Source organism: Apostichopus japonicus, chromosome 16, assembly GCF_037975245.1.
Source record: "Apostichopus japonicus isolate 1M-3 chromosome 16, ASM3797524v1, whole genome shotgun sequence".
Taxonomy (NCBI): Eukaryota; Metazoa; Echinodermata; class Holothuroidea; order Aspidochirotida; family Stichopodidae; genus Apostichopus; species Apostichopus japonicus.
In genome coordinates, this window is record NC_092576.1 from 23,139,586 (window position 1) to 23,155,572 (window position 15,987).

General features: G+C 37.8%; 1 protein-coding gene across 1 annotated transcript in view; it reads right to left on the reverse strand.

Moving 5' to 3' along the window:
* The window catches only part of LOC139982073 (uncharacterized), a 50,272-nt gene extending 35,736 nt beyond the window's left edge, over positions 1 to 14,536 (reverse strand). Inside the window, exons 1-3 of the mRNA XM_071994592.1 lie at positions 13,674 to 14,536; positions 3,434 to 3,515; positions 659 to 922 (exon numbers count right to left, since the gene is read on the reverse strand). Coding sequence (XP_071850693.1) covers positions 659 to 922; positions 3,434 to 3,485 — 316 coding nt within the window. The 5' untranslated portion in view covers positions 3,486 to 3,515; positions 13,674 to 14,536. The remainder of the gene's footprint in view (positions 1 to 658; positions 923 to 3,433; positions 3,516 to 13,673) is intronic.
* Positions 14,537 to 15,987: the final 1,451 nt, after the last annotated feature.

Here is a 15,987-nt window from a genome sequence, read left to right on the forward strand (position 1 = left end):
GCGGATATAAGGTATTGGAATGACCTTACTATAAAGTTGATTGTAAAATGTTTGACGTATCGTACAAACAGGAATGTGTTATCTGTTCTCAAAATAATAAAAACTTATGCAGCTTTTACAATGTTCAGCATATATATTTGTCATTATGTCCTGTGTTACTTACTAGCAATTGGTTCACAATCATGATCATTGCAATGAAGACGTTGACGATAATAATAATAATGTTAATAATAATAGTACTATTAATAATAATATTAGCACTAATGACTAATATACTGTCATATTATCACTGAGAAAATATGACATACACCTGTACGTAAAATATGGTAAGTATACTTAATATATAGCTTACATTTACATGATAAATGTTTGTAATTAAAATCCTAATTAATCAAAGTTAAAAAATGTTTCCAATTTATGAACAAAACTGTCGTGATATTTACACAAGCTAATTTGCAACAGTTGTTTTGTTTGTGTTGTGCTTGACAATGACTTGGTAATAATGAGAAATATTTAGTTGTTAACACATAATTAACGTAGTTTAAAATTATAACAGACTAGCCTACGTTTTAACCTGTATGTAGGCATTGTATTCAGTCATTTGTTTGGTCGTACATGTGTCAGTCTCTAGTCAGATATATATCGTACTAAACTTTACCTTCGGATTCCTGGAAAATACTACGCAGGGTGCTAAGTAAACCCTGAAGTCCCAATTGATCAAGAGCAGTCAACAAGGGTGAGATGTCATTAGGCTTTATTTGACCTTTTTCTTCCATTAAGGAGACCATACGTTGCTCGGGGATGCTACTCGCTTGTCGTAGCTGATCTTTGTCAGCAGGAGTAAACATGAAGAGCGTTGCAAGTTTGAGTATGATATCAGTTGTGAGGTGCTCGGCTAGTCGTACCTTGAAGCTGCCATAATCTGTAAAGAGAATTTTAAGAAACATGAACGGTCTTGACTGAGTATGATTGGACAATTCTTCTTTACTCCAGATTCTACCACCCCAAAAATTGACCGGAACACGTAGCGACCAAGATAGTATAACTCACACCTAAGCACCCATCGGTGAGTACGTTCTACACTTTACCGAAAATCCACAAACTTCCTAAATTGATAGCCGACGCTCAACAAGCACTACCCGGAGTGACCCCTTCTGATAATTACAATACGACTCAATCACTGCCTAATAGTTTTTGTTTCATGGCGCTAACTGAAAATGAAACCCTTCTTACTAACAAGAGCTCTATGGTTCCTTGTTTGTAAGGAATATTTACAAGGGAGCAGCACTGTCCTAAACTTTTTATGTGTTCCGATGTACACACAATATTATTGCCAAAAATACCACAAATCAACCGTTGGTCCTTTGAGAACCTGTTGAGGACCAGGTGTCTGAAATGAGCAAGAGTTGGCTTTTTTTACCGAAATCACAGAATCATCCTAACTGTACTTATCGTAAGAATTTTAACAAAAACAGACAAAACCTTGATCTTTAATAACTTTGCACACAAAGGTTGCAGAGGAGTCAACTTAAAGACAATTTAGATCGGAATATGGCCATGAAAATTCAAATAACCAAATAAACTAATACAGGTCACCGGATGTCAACTTTAGGTCAAAGGTCACCTAGATGCAGGTCGACTACTGGATTACAATAACGTAACTCCCAACCTTGACCGTCACTTGGTTCTTAAGTTTTTGCAAAAATACAAGTTTTCGACTCCTAATTGACATTTATTGAACTTGGATCACATGACCGGTATGTTTGAAAATGATCCCTTACCCCATTCACAGCTTGTCTCAAAATATTAACTGCATCAGACTTTTGCACTGGGAGTTGTTGCCTAACTGACATCTGAAGACCTTTGCGAGCACTAGAAAACAATGTGGATCTTCCTCTCACTGTGGGCTATTGCTATTCACCCACCAAGTTTTGAAATCATTTCCTTGTTGAGATATCGTGTACACAAGCCAAGCGTCACATACACACACATATACCAAGTTGAATGCATACTTACATAGGTTCCTTGAATTGCAAAAAGCAAGGAACTAAAAATAGTAAACATACGGGCGTGTGCTGGCGCACGAGTGTAATAGTCTTTTTTTTCTTTTGAGTATAAAGAAGGATATGAGAGTATACCGCCTTCATTTCAATGTTGAAGTTTGCAGTCATCTAGTTCCTAGAGTGGAGGTCCGTTTTGACTCTATGTACTTAAGTTATTTCGACAAGTCCACCCAGCCGTGAAACTCTTCAGTCAATTCATGATGGCTTCATATGAAGTTGTAACAAAAAATCACGTTTGCTTAAATTGACAATTCCTCCAAGTAACTTTGAACTTAAGTTGGTGTTTCAAGTCAGTTACCAAGGCAACCACATAATTTGATAGTACTTAATACACACAATAAACCGGCGAAAGCTGTTACAAGTCAATTCAATGCTCTCATATGGAGCTGTGGCAAAAAGTCCATGTTTCTCAATTTCACATTCATTGTTGACCTTTTATTGATCTTTCAACTCGGTTGACATGGTCACGACATATATGATAGTACATGCAATCCCCATCACATATGTGACCTTTCATTTAAATATAACGTTTTCCCATGGAGCCCTTGCAGAGAAAGTCCCTGTTTAATACATTTTACCTATACCATTCGTTTTGATGCTATCGATACACCAAATTCTTTTATTTCAAATATTTTAACCAATGCCAAAAGTAACCACACAGTTTGATATGTATTTACTGTTAAAAATGTAAGGATACCTGTCTATTCAATATTTCACCTTGTTGTGACAGCAAAATGACCTTATCGTTTCGCGCTGTCAGTCCCCATCGTGAGAAACATTCCTTTAAACTTTTAGTAGTTTGAAAGGAGCACTTTTGACATAGAATTACTCAGAAAATATTGATTTGTCCTTTGGACCCTTTAACTTTACCTTGGTTACTATGGTAACCACATATTTTGTTGTAACTTGACGTTCACATATTAATATTGCATATCAATTCAATATAATCGCTTTATTTTATATCTTTCGTTTTTGGTCTGCAGACACAGGCTCTCATCATTGTGCACCTTCCTAGCAATTTCCGATTTGAAGGAGTTTTTGATAAAAACAAAATGCAAATGTAAACCACATAAACATTCACACATATAAACATGTTAAGTTTTACCCCTTCAGGAGTATTAGAGTTCTGGTCACACTCGGTCACCCCACCACGTGTGACCCCCGAGAATCGCTACTGAAATATGTGAACCGAAACCATGGTATTAGTTGCTATGGCAACTGAGACCAACGAACTAAAGTATCATATTCTCCTTATATGCAGCGATGAATCAGCAAGTGATGAAAATATGTCGCTCCCCAGAGTCCCCACGGATTCGTGGATTAAGGTAATCTATAGACAATGTAATCATCAGGAAGCAGAAAGAACTTACCCATTTTGGTATTATCCGATAAAGTTTCGGTAGCGGGAGATGCATTAGCCATTTTATTTGTTTTGTTGTCTTCTTATCTTGTCTGAAAATAGAAAAGGCAATAAAGTATCAAACACTTATATTTTATATAAATAGTGTTGGTGTTAATGGTGGTGACTGACGGTAACGGTGATAGCCGTGGCTATGAAGATTTAAAGATGATAATCATTCCATATTGATGACAACCACGATTGCGATAACCATTATGTTATTTTTGTATGAGCCAGAGTCACTATGAAAATGTAAAGCAGGGCCGGACAAAATAAATTTCACTCCAATTAGGTCAATAATTATGATCTTTATCGTTACTCGGGTTCTGTGGACATGCAAAATGGTTCAAAGCACAATGTCTACACGAACAATAACATCATACATTTCACGATATGATATATAAGTTTATTGCAAAATGAAAGGTCTATACCAGAGGATTGATCGGGATTATCTTGTACCAATTACCAGTTAAGAATAAAATATTGTAATTGTTCAAGAATCCATTTCCAATACCGGAATTTGGAAAACATATATTCCGTCTACATCAGCTTAAATTGTTGTTCTAAACAAAATGTTGGTGTGTTTAGTGAGTCCGTAAAACCAGTCATCACTTACAACATAAGCGATGATGATTAAGTTCAAGATAATATTAAGCAAGCTTCGAAAGAAAAACCCAGCCTTAAATTGTCCCTCCCTTAGTATTGCAAGTGTCACGAATGGGTGAAATAAGTGTTAGGATGTAGCAGACAGAATAAACAACATAACATAGATTTTCTGATTCACCACTGGTATGGTGGCACCATGTATTTAAGCCTGAAATTAAGACTAATAATTGGTCAAAATCAAAAGGGAAGTGGGTAAGAAGTAAATGAACCCCCTGACACACTGCAAAGATAAGAAACAAGTAAAAGTGAAAAATATGAAAAATGACTATAAAGTATACAGTTGTCCGGCAACCCCCTTGCAGATTATAAAGTCAATATTACACCAACATTGCCCTTGTGAGTAGGTTGGGGGCACATCATAACTTGTTGGTATAGTGACTAATATTAAGAGCACGCTCACTGATTAGTTTCCTTTTGTTTCTGAAACTTTCCTTGTTGAAACGTTACTTTTTGTTTTGAACAGATGTACCCTTTTTGTACTTTGAGTTCTCTTCTTTCATTTTACGTCCAATTTTTCTTTCTTTTTTTCGATTTTTTATCTGCAGCCAGGCTGAATTTCCTACGAGCATCGCGGATTTCCTGCGAACCTGGTTCGGAAGGTCCGCAAGATTTCCCAGCAATATATAAGAAACTATCAGCTTTAATCATAATGATTATAGCTTATAGTTGTTTATATTTCTTTTAAGTAATGTTGTTCCTGCCGAAAACGAGAAAGTATCAACAATATAGTAGTACCTGTTACGCCAGGCCGCTAAACTAATACACCCTCAATGAGAAGGGAGAAGAGAGAACAATTGATTAAAACTAGATGTAACGTTGAACAATGACAATAATGCAAGTTTATGTTTATTTCAGTGTATTGGATCATATGTGTACAAAGTAACTTGCTCTCCTTATTATATGTCTTTAAATAACATCTTATTTATCTTAGTCATCTTACTAAAGATCTAATTCCAGTAATGTTTTGGTGATTCCACCTAATTTACTGTTTGCTAGGACTAATTATGTACATTGATAGCAGTCCTTATTATCAAGCGAATACACATTAACTTCACTAAGGTCTTAACGAACACACAGAATAACTCAATTCAACCCAATGCACTACAACAGCAATGCAAACTGTACTTAGGAGATGATGCAATGCGGGAATCCCCTATTGCGACATCAATCGTGACGTCACTCACAAGATCCCCGCAGCTAACGCCTCGCTAACCATTGACCTGTTCACTTCAATCAAGCATCAACAAATGTTACACCCATAACCATCTTCAAAATTGTAGCTCATGTGTCGTACCGGAACTCTTACCATATTCATTAATATCAACTGCCAAACAACTGTAGTACTTCATCCCATGTTCATATACCTCATAGAATAGCTTACAATTCCTGACGGAAAATATCGTGTCAACATTGTCAATACTGAAATTACGATGAACTCTATGGTAGTTATCAAGCTACTCAGGCATACACATAGTACATTGATAACCAAAGCGTGTTGAATTACGTATGTAGTGCAAGTGGTTATTAATTTGACAAACGATATAGATGAACCGTTTATCTCCTACTTATTTGATACTTTAAAACAGGTCATCTACGAATACAACCAACATATTTAAGATCTCAAAACATTTATCAGGCTTAGAAGTGATTAATTCAAGCAAATGGTAGGATTTAAAGACGATCTTATCTAGACTAGAGATGAGACTGAACCGGAACAACTCGATAAAACCATGGAAGTAAAACAGAACAATTGTCTCTGTGCCACGTAAGTATCATCGGCGTCTTAGTTGTACGCGTGTGCTATCATCGTATGTTATCTAAACTAATACAACCTCATTGAAGAGCTAGAGAAGAGAGAACAATAAATTAAAACTGGATGTAACTTTGAACAATGACAATAATGCAAGTTTATGTTTATTTCAGTGTATTGGATCATATGTGTACAAAGTAACTTGCTCTCCTTATTCATCGTAATTATGCGTCTTTAATTAACATCTTATTTATCTTAGTCATCTTACTAAAGATCTAATTCCAGGATTTTTTTGGTAATTCCACGTAATATACTGTTTGCTAGAACTAATTATGTACATATATAGCTTTCCTTATTATCAAGCGAATACACATTAACTTCACTAAGGTCTTAACGAACACACAGAATAATTCAATTCAACCCAATGCACTACAACAGCAATGCAAACTGTACTTAGGAGATGATGCAATGCGGGAATCCCCTATTGCGACATCAATCGTGACGTCACTCACAATGATCCCCGCAGCTAACGCCTCGCTAACCATTGACCTGTTCACTTCAATCAAGCATCAACAAATGCTACACCCATAACCATCTTCAAAATTGTAGCTCATGTGTCGTACCGGAACTCTTACCATATTCATTAATATCAACTGCCAAACAACTGTAGTACTTCATCCCATGTTCATATACCTCATAGAATAGCTTACAATTCCTGACGGAAAATATCGTGTCAACATTGTCAATACTGAAATTACGATGAACTCTACGGTAGTTATCAAGCTACTCAGGCATACACATAGTACATTGATAACCAAAGCGTGTTGAATTACGTATGTAGTGCAAGTGGTTATTAATTTGACAAACGATACAGATGAACCGTTTATCTCCTACTTATTTGATACTTAAAAACAGGTCATCTACGAATACAACCAACATATTTAAGATCTCAAAACATTTATCAGGCTTAGAAGTGATTAATTCAAGCAAATGGTAGGATTTAAAGACGATCTTATCTAGACTAGAGATGAGACTGAACCGGAACAACTCGATATAACCATGGAAGTAAAACAGAACAATTGTCTCTGTGCCACGTAAGTATCATCGGCGTCTTAGTTGTACGCGTGTGCTATCATCGTATGTTATCTAAACTAATACAACCTCATTGAAGAGCTAGAGAAGAGAGAACAATAAATTAAAACTGGATGTAACTTTGAACAATGACAATAATGCAAGTTTATGTTTATTTCAGTGTATTGGATCATATGTGTACAAAGTAACTTGCTCTCCTTATTCATCGTAATTATGCGTCTTATTTATCTTAGTCATCTTACTAAAGATCTAATTCCAGGAAATTTTTTGGTTATTCCACCTAATTTACTGTTTGCTAGAACTAATTATGTACATGTATAGCTTTCCTTATTATCAAGCGAATACAACATTAAATTCATTAAGGTCTTAACTAACAAACAGAATAACTCAATTCAACCCAATGCACTACAGCAGCAATCCAAACTGTAATTAGGAGATGATACAATGCGGGAATCCCCTATTGCGACATCAATTGTGACGTCACTCACAAGGTTCCCGCAGCTAACGAATCGCTAACCATTGAGCTGTTCACTTCAATCAAGCATCAACAAATGCTATACCCATAAACTTCTTCAAAATTGTAGCTCATGTGTCATACCGGAACTCTAAATTAACATATTTCATTGATTTCAACTGTCAAACAACTGTAGTATATTCATCCTATGTCAATTTATGTCATAGAATTGCTTTCAATTCCTGACGGATAAAAACGTGTCAACATTGTCAATACTGAAATTACGATGAACTCTACGGTAGTTATCACGCTACTCAGGCACACCCAAAGTTCATTGATGTTGAATGCGTGTTGAGTTACGTATGTAGTGCAAGTGGATATTAATTTCACAAACGATACAGATGAACCGTTTTTCTCCTACTTATTTGATATTTAACAACAGGTCATCTACGAATAAACCAACATAATTAAGATCAAAACATTTACCAGGCTTAGCAGGGGCGTTTCCAGGATTTTCTAACCGGGGGGGGGGGGCGCGAATTACTATTTAATTGGAGCGCCACCATCAGTTCGCGCACAGCGTACAAGAACATAATAACAAAAAATAACACATCTCGGGATTGAAAATGACCATTCACTTTTGCCTGAGAACCAAGTAATAGTTTTTTTCCCATCCATAACCTGTTTGATGATTGTCACTAGTCAGACATCATATTCGACCTCATCGCATCTCCTGCGGATCATTGCTTTTGTAGATGATTCTACGTAGCGGTCCACAATACCCGTCAGCCCCACTTTTTAAGGTTTTAAGCCCATTATATGTTCAGAATTTGAAAATTACATTTCTCGTGAAAAAAGTTCACTTCAAAACATACCCATAATGTTGGACAAATTTTCATCTATGGACAACCAATATAGAAAAGCCTCGTTCAACCCTAACAGACCGGTCAAAATTGCAGGAGTAGAGGGAAGTATGATGAAGAATGGTGGTTAGGGAATTTTCGAAAATTCAGACACAGTTAAGTTATTGGTGAACAAAAATTAAAACATCTCATAACGTTTACTATAAAACTTCGCTGAAGGAAATGAAAAAGAACCAGATAACACCGAAACCGAACACTATACACATCTACAGTTTGGAGGCTCTTTTATCCCGGAACGCCATTTTCATGCCCACTGATATGATGTGATATCTGCTGTTTGCCTTTCAATTTTCTAATAATTGAAATTAGTCCATGGGCTAGCAGGACCCACCAAGCACCCCCAGACTCCCCGCGAGTGGTATCATTTTGTTCAAGAGACCTGTCCGAACAATATTTTGCATGTTACCATCACTTTGATTGGTTTCACTTTCCCTTTCCCTCGGAAGGCACTGGTTGGGTCAAAATGTGTGAAAGCATGTAGGGCCAGCAGCGCCGTGCAGTATTCTTGAGTACCAAACTTCCAGCCTAACCTGGCAGAGCTTGGACGTGAATGGGAGGTCACAGATTGCTGTTTGCTTGTCTTAAAGAATTCACCTGTGCTATCTATGGTCGACCCAGATTCAAAAGCATAGATAAAATTCGGTTCACCTTTACCAAAGAGAAGTGTTGCGATGATTCTAAATTGCATCTTGGTCGCAATGTGGACCTGGCGATGCTACCACCCTGCCGTGGAGTGTTGCAACAGCATGTCTGTAGAGATAACTACCAGGTCGCTATATGGATCGAGACATGCAGACATTCCCATTCAAGACGTTCCATCGCTAACAGATGGACATGGATGGACTCTGAAGTCTGCTTTCCTGGAGCCATTGTGGGTGGACGGACCAATTCTTCCTCAAGCGCTAGTGGACGAAGTGGAAGCACTTGACCCAAGCTGTGAATCAGATGATGAAGATTCTGATGACCAAGACTCACTACCTACTCCATCAGAAAACGATGACAGTGACAGTGACAGTGACAGTGAATTGTAGTACAGGTGGAAAGTTACATCAGGATAACTGTAAATCTAGAGAAGTACTTGCATCACATGTTAGTTCTGAATGCCAAGCAGCCATTTTGGAATTCAAGATGGTTGAACATGTTGCCAACAAAGGGGCCCAGCACTAATATCACTGAGCCCAGTGAAGTACTTGACGATAAAAACATGGCAATGTTTTATATTGTTTTAATTTTATAATGTAGTTGATCTTATTGGATTCCTCTGAAAACATGGGTTTGCGAAAGTGAAAATAGTTCCAAATGGCGGCCATTTTAAATTTCAATTTGACTTCCTCAGCACAATGTCCCAGTGTCAATGTTGTTATTTTTATTGGATTCCTTGAACATGAAAACATGGGTAAAGACACCAGAATTATAACTCTATGTGCCTTAGAAGCTGAGTTATAGGTAAAAATAGTTCCGAATTAGCGTTTTTTTTCGAAATTTTGAATTTCAAAATGGCCGCTGCAGCGCAATGATCCAATGGTTATGTCTTTGTTCTTACTGGATTCCTTTACCCAGAAAACATGGGTATAAACACCAGAATGAAAACTCTATCAGCCTAAGACGCCGAGATATGGGTGAAAATAGTTCCAAATGGCGGCCATTTTGGAAAATGGCGGAAATGCAGAGTTGTTCCTAACTTTTTCAATGGTAACATGCAAAATATTGTTTGGACGGGTCTACTGAACAAAATGATACCACCCGCTGAAAGTCGGGGGGGGGTGCTTGGTGGGTCCTGCTAACCCGTGGACTAAATGAGACTGAAATAAATAACTATCATCTGTGTTATTGTGCAATGCTCTACCAGTGGGGTAACTATGAACCTGGAAGATGGGCCCCTGTCCCAACAGGGCCCCCTATCAGGAGGTCTAAGCAAAGGACGTCCGCAAAAATGCTTACAAGGGGGATCAGTAGTTCACATAGATGTAACACATTACTTGATGCTATCTAAGCGGAGCGCCACCCAACGGTTTGCGGGGAGCGTACGCCGATTTGTTTTGCCTAAAATTACTCCTAGATCGTCGGAAAAGACATTTTTTACATTTCCGAGTGTAACCAGAGCTTAACCTGGTTAATGTAATGTATAGTCATCATTTTCTTTTATTTTCCTACTTTTATTTTTATCCATTTAATCACTTTCTTTCATTTTCTTATTTTTGTTTTTATTCACTTGACAATGAATAACCTTTACTTGGTAGATTTATGAGTTCCCTTAATTTTCACTTTTACTGCTAACTTCTACATGGCAACAGTTAGTGGTCGGGTGGCCCTGTGCGACCTGTCTTTTTCTTAAGCTTAGTAATTGTTTTGTGTGGTCCTTTTTTCTAGAAATATATGAATGGCTCCAAGAGTCTCTGCGTTTTCAGAATTGTGGGTGAAAAAGACAATTTTATGACTTTTGTTTGGTTAGATAGGATGTTTTGGTAATACATGATTATTTTAAATGTACCTAAGGACACCATAAGTTAAGTAATGTGTCTGGTACATTATTTATTAAGTGTAAATTGACAGCTGGTGGGTCACTGGACCTTGGATATCAGGAAGTGGAGGGCAAGCTGGTCTAGTGTAAGAGGGGGAAAGTTGAGACAAAGGCTCAATCATGAATATTCAATGAACCAACCTTTGTGTTTAATTGTTTTAAGGTGGTCATGTGTGAGTTGCCTTGTACTATTATTATGGGATGTATTCTTATTATTACAGGATGTATTCTTATTATTATTATTATTGGATGGAGTGAACAGGGTAGCATGGTAGGGGGAAAATTAAGAAAAGACACTGACGCCGAGTTTGTAATAGTTAGAGGAGAAGAGGAGAATGATTGAGTTTGTAATAGTTAGAGGAGAAGAGGGGAAACATTAAGTTTGTAATAGTTAGAGGAGAAGAGGGGAATGATTAAGTTTGAAGTGGTTGGGCACGAAATCATAATTATTTTCTTAGACTAACTTCACCAGTAATAGAGTAGAGGACCAGTATTAAATTAATTAGAAGTTAAATGGACACTTGAAGCTATTTACCCATGAAGTTTTCATAGAAGTTTAGTGAATACCTGGAGCTTGTTCTACAAATGAATATTCTTTTTTAGTAAACACCTGGAACTGTTTTACAAGGAAATTTCATATTTAATAAAAGTGTATCACCCGAAGCTGTACCAATGGAGGCAGAACTATATTTCATCCTGTGCTAATATCTGGCAACCCTATTATTTGTTGTGCTAAATTTCTGTTGTGATGGAACTATAAATCCCCATTTTAATTCTACGTCCTTGTTTGGATTCGGAAGTTAACCCCTGCCATGACCAAACCCGAGTGATGAACAGTCCCTCCTAGAGACGCCCCGAACTAAGACGCCCAAAAGGTTATTTCCCGAGTCGCGAACTATCCAGAGAACCACCCAATCCAGAGACGTCCCCAACTAAGTGGACCGCCCTAGAAGTTCCCCAAGGAGACAATTTGGTTCTCAAATTGTATTCGGTCGACCCGCGCCGCGATTTTGTTATTATTTTCGTTGGGACTGATAAGCAATATTTTTCCATTAAGTTCAGTGGAGTCGTTATAAGAAGTAAGAATTCCGAGATATGTAAGTTACACCCATTTATATAGTTTCACATTAAGTTTTAGTTAACCCTCTGATATTAATACAACTTCCATGTGCATCGTAAACACACCAGAGTAAACCGGCCTTACCCTCATTTGAAGGTGCCACTTGTAATCTTCCCAAACTTATAAATATATTTACGCCTGGTCACTGCGTTTTTGGCCGGCTACACGTTTAAGTTGCGTTTAAACATCGGTTATTTTGAGATCTCATGTCTTAGGATTTGACTTTCAATAATGCGCTATAGGTCCGTATGCAATGAACATAACTAGAGAACTGTTGGTTGGGGGAAATCATTGAAATGTCAAATGCTTAACTTTTTTTTCAATTTGATATTCCAAGGGGGTGGGGGTGGTGGGCAAGTGCCTCCTCTACTGTATGGAGTATAATGGAGACTACTGTGCAACTACAGTAATCACACTTTAGCGTAGGCCTAATTTCGGCTGAAACTTTGTCTCAATTTAAGCTAAATTTCTTGTGCTTTTTAATTTACCAGATACACCAAAGGAAACTTTATTCTTACCTTTTATTGTGATATTCATAAGAAAGCCATGCTTTCTTTTTCATAATGAACGCAGTTTCAAGTCTGTTGGGTGTTGGGTAATTGTTTTAGAACTTTTCAAAAAATCATATGTCCCGATGTTGTACCCAGGACATCATTGGCTGGAATTGGGTTTTAAATTATATACTTTGTTTTCATTATAATAATAAATAACACAACTAGTTCGATACTGACTTTTATACTCAATGAGCCCATGATCATGATGTCCGTATCACGTGAAAATATGTATTTTTGTCTTTTTCAGTCTCAGGCATGAGTTTTCCTGTCCAAGTAAAACGGGCCCTCCCTACCCAAAGAGGTACCCTATTTCTGTGCATCAGTATAGCGGGCCCGTTTTGGTCGGGCCACCGGCTCAGCACGTGCCGAGCCCATAGGAGTTACGCTATAATTTGCTCCACATTCTGTTGATATCGAAAGAGGCACAGTTTCAAGTTCATTACACACTGAAGGCTTCAAATCTCTCTGCCTTCAATTAAGGGAAGATCTTAGAATTTTCATCCCTATATTTGATAGATATTGCTAGATATCCATACAGTACAGTTTCTTTGGGATTTTTCGGGTCCTGATCTTGGGAAATTGAAAAGTCAAGAGTGGTCACACCATGTAGGTCAGTGCACGACCTTTAGACGTCAATAATAGACAACCCGATCACTTGTTATCGATGACGCGGTGTTTTGCCGAATTTTGTCGAGGTCTTAGTGCTACGGGCGAATGTCATTAATTAAGTGTCGTAACTCATCGGGAAGTGATTAGAGGGGTAGTGCAAAATAATGTGGACGCACGTTTTCATGCAGATGGGAACGATCCCAAGGAGTGGTGGGTGCGCCCTCCCTCCCTTTTCTCTCTTTCTTCTTTTTTTCCCCTTCCTTCCTCTACTTCCCTCTTTTTTCCCCTCTTTTTTCCCTTTTTTTCTTCTCTTTTTTTTCTCCTCTCTTTCTTACTCGGGGGGCTCGCGCCCACAGCGCCCCCTGGATACGCGCCTGTGTACGATGAACATATGAACAATAAACATAAAATACTATATTTGAAGTTAGTATTGAGAGGATGTTGCGAATATTGAAAGGCAAAGTATTCTAAAGCTTCGGTGATGTTTTTGCGGTAACTAATTTAAACGAATGTATAACTCACCAGTTCGTCTTGCAGAGCAAAAATAACTCCGGTCCACTGGGTCGGTCCGTTGCGAATAACTTAATAGAAAATACAGGATCCATCCATAATTAAAAGTATGTTTAGATCCTTCAAAATAATACGAAAAGTTAATGTAACGAAATGAAGAAATGCGTTTCCAATAAAGTTTATCTATAGCGGTCGGATAGTAACGATTCCTAAGTTGATAAGAATTATCCGGTCGAAAGTAATATTTAGGCGAATAAAGGGTGTGAAGACTTGCGCAAAAAGAAACGTCTGATGACGGTAGTTTGGCCTAGTTTTGAATAAGGTGTAACAGAAGTGTTTACCACCACCATCGATCCCAGAAAATACACACACAGCTTGCTACCGTATGTAATTAGACACTAGTGTTCAGTCAGTACATGCAGCTGCGGTCAATACCCACAACACGGTATACTGTAAAGCCTTCCGCGTCGGTAGTATGGTGAAGTATCCAGTTGGCAAGGTACTGCGTCAAGGGCGACGCAGCGTAAGGACAACGCAGGGCAGCGAAGGATGAGATTCGTCAGCCGGCGAACCCTACGCTGCGACGAACTTGCACAGGCACAAGCAGTTACGTGGGGCAGCTGCAGAGTGCGTTTTACTCGATTATCTGCAGAAGCCAAAAATAACCTAAGTCCCTAAAACAACGTACAAATTCGACATGGATTCTGCCTAGCAACTTACACTAAATCTACTCCAACTTAATGCGTAAAAACGCTCCTTGCACGACATTATAAATGACCCCGTAACTGTGTAAGAGTCCTATACACGATTAACTGACCAATTAAGAAATAGCCAGTAAGATTGACAAGCGACATAACCTAATTACAGCGGCCAACGCTCTTTACAGTTCTATACGTATATGAACTAACCCCGCCCACTGTCTATGCACCCCTAATAGTTCTCCTTACACTAAGAACAAAGGAGGAATTGTTTACATAATGCCCAGGCAGGAAGAACCAACTTTCGCAGCCAGATATAAACTGATACTTAAATTACACATACTAGGGACCTCCCAGCTTAAACATAAAAATAAGAAACACTTTATAACGGTAAAACAGGCAATATAGAAAATACACACACACACACGAGAAAAGTAAATTGCTCTCTCGTAAAAATAAACACGATACAGCGATGGCATCTCAGGGCCAGCTAAAGATAACAATTAAGGTATCACGTTTCATTACTGTCTGCATTTTGCAGCGACTCGAACAAAACGTCACTTGCAAGCAACAGAAAGTTAACTTTTTCAGATAGCCGCACGCGGTTTGGGGTGAATCTTCAATGCCTTTAATGTAGGCGATTAACGTCGAGGGTAGCTCGTCGTGTGGAGCGGTCGAAGTCGAAAGTAGAAGTAGTGTAAGTTCGAACTAGCCATACTACAAGGGTAATTGAGGGCGCTATCAGTTGACGCCGCTACAATGTAAACGTAAATGTGTCGCCGTAAAAAAGATATTTCAATAGAGGTCCTGATTTGAATAGTTAATTCATTGGCGGAAGTTTACATTAGTTGAATTAGATATGAAATCATAGATATATTTTGGAGCAAGATCGTAATACGTTCTGTAATTTATAAGGAGAATGTCGAAATGAATGCGTTTGAAACGTTCAAGTTGTGTGTAAAATTGCATTATTGTACACCCATATACCCATAGACGCCAGTCTTAAGTGCAGCTTAATCAAAGAAATGATAAATTCTTCATTTTAAAGTAAAAACGATGGAAATACAAAACGATTTGTACAAACATAAATTATTTCTCCCAAGGCATCAATTTTTGCTTATTTTTTGTGAACGTTTCTCCTCACGTACTTAACCCCGAGAATAAAATTATAACTGAACGTATTACGTACGTATAATAACTTCTTACTAATAGAGCCGGTTATTTTTATCATGAATATGAAATCTCAAAATGTCAGTTGTTCGATTGCCATTTATAAAGGGAAAAAAAACGAGTGACCATTAATTGCGGTAAAGTCCAATGAAAGATTAAAGCCAAAGAGAAGTAATATGACATAATTGTTAGCTTTCATCAGTTAATTTTATGTCGCCGACTATAAACATATGTAATTTCAAAGAGGAAATCTAAAATCAGCAACAAAACATTAAGCTGACTCAAGGCTTTTAGGTTTCGTAACGTACATAATTTACTTAGCACGAGTTTCATAATCCAACCTCTGGCCTAGGCCGACATCAGTTGGCCCAACATAAGTTTTACTATAATTACCAAGACTTTTGTCTCGTTACATTTCTCACAATCGCTAAGCCTAAACTTAGCCCATGTGTGACAAA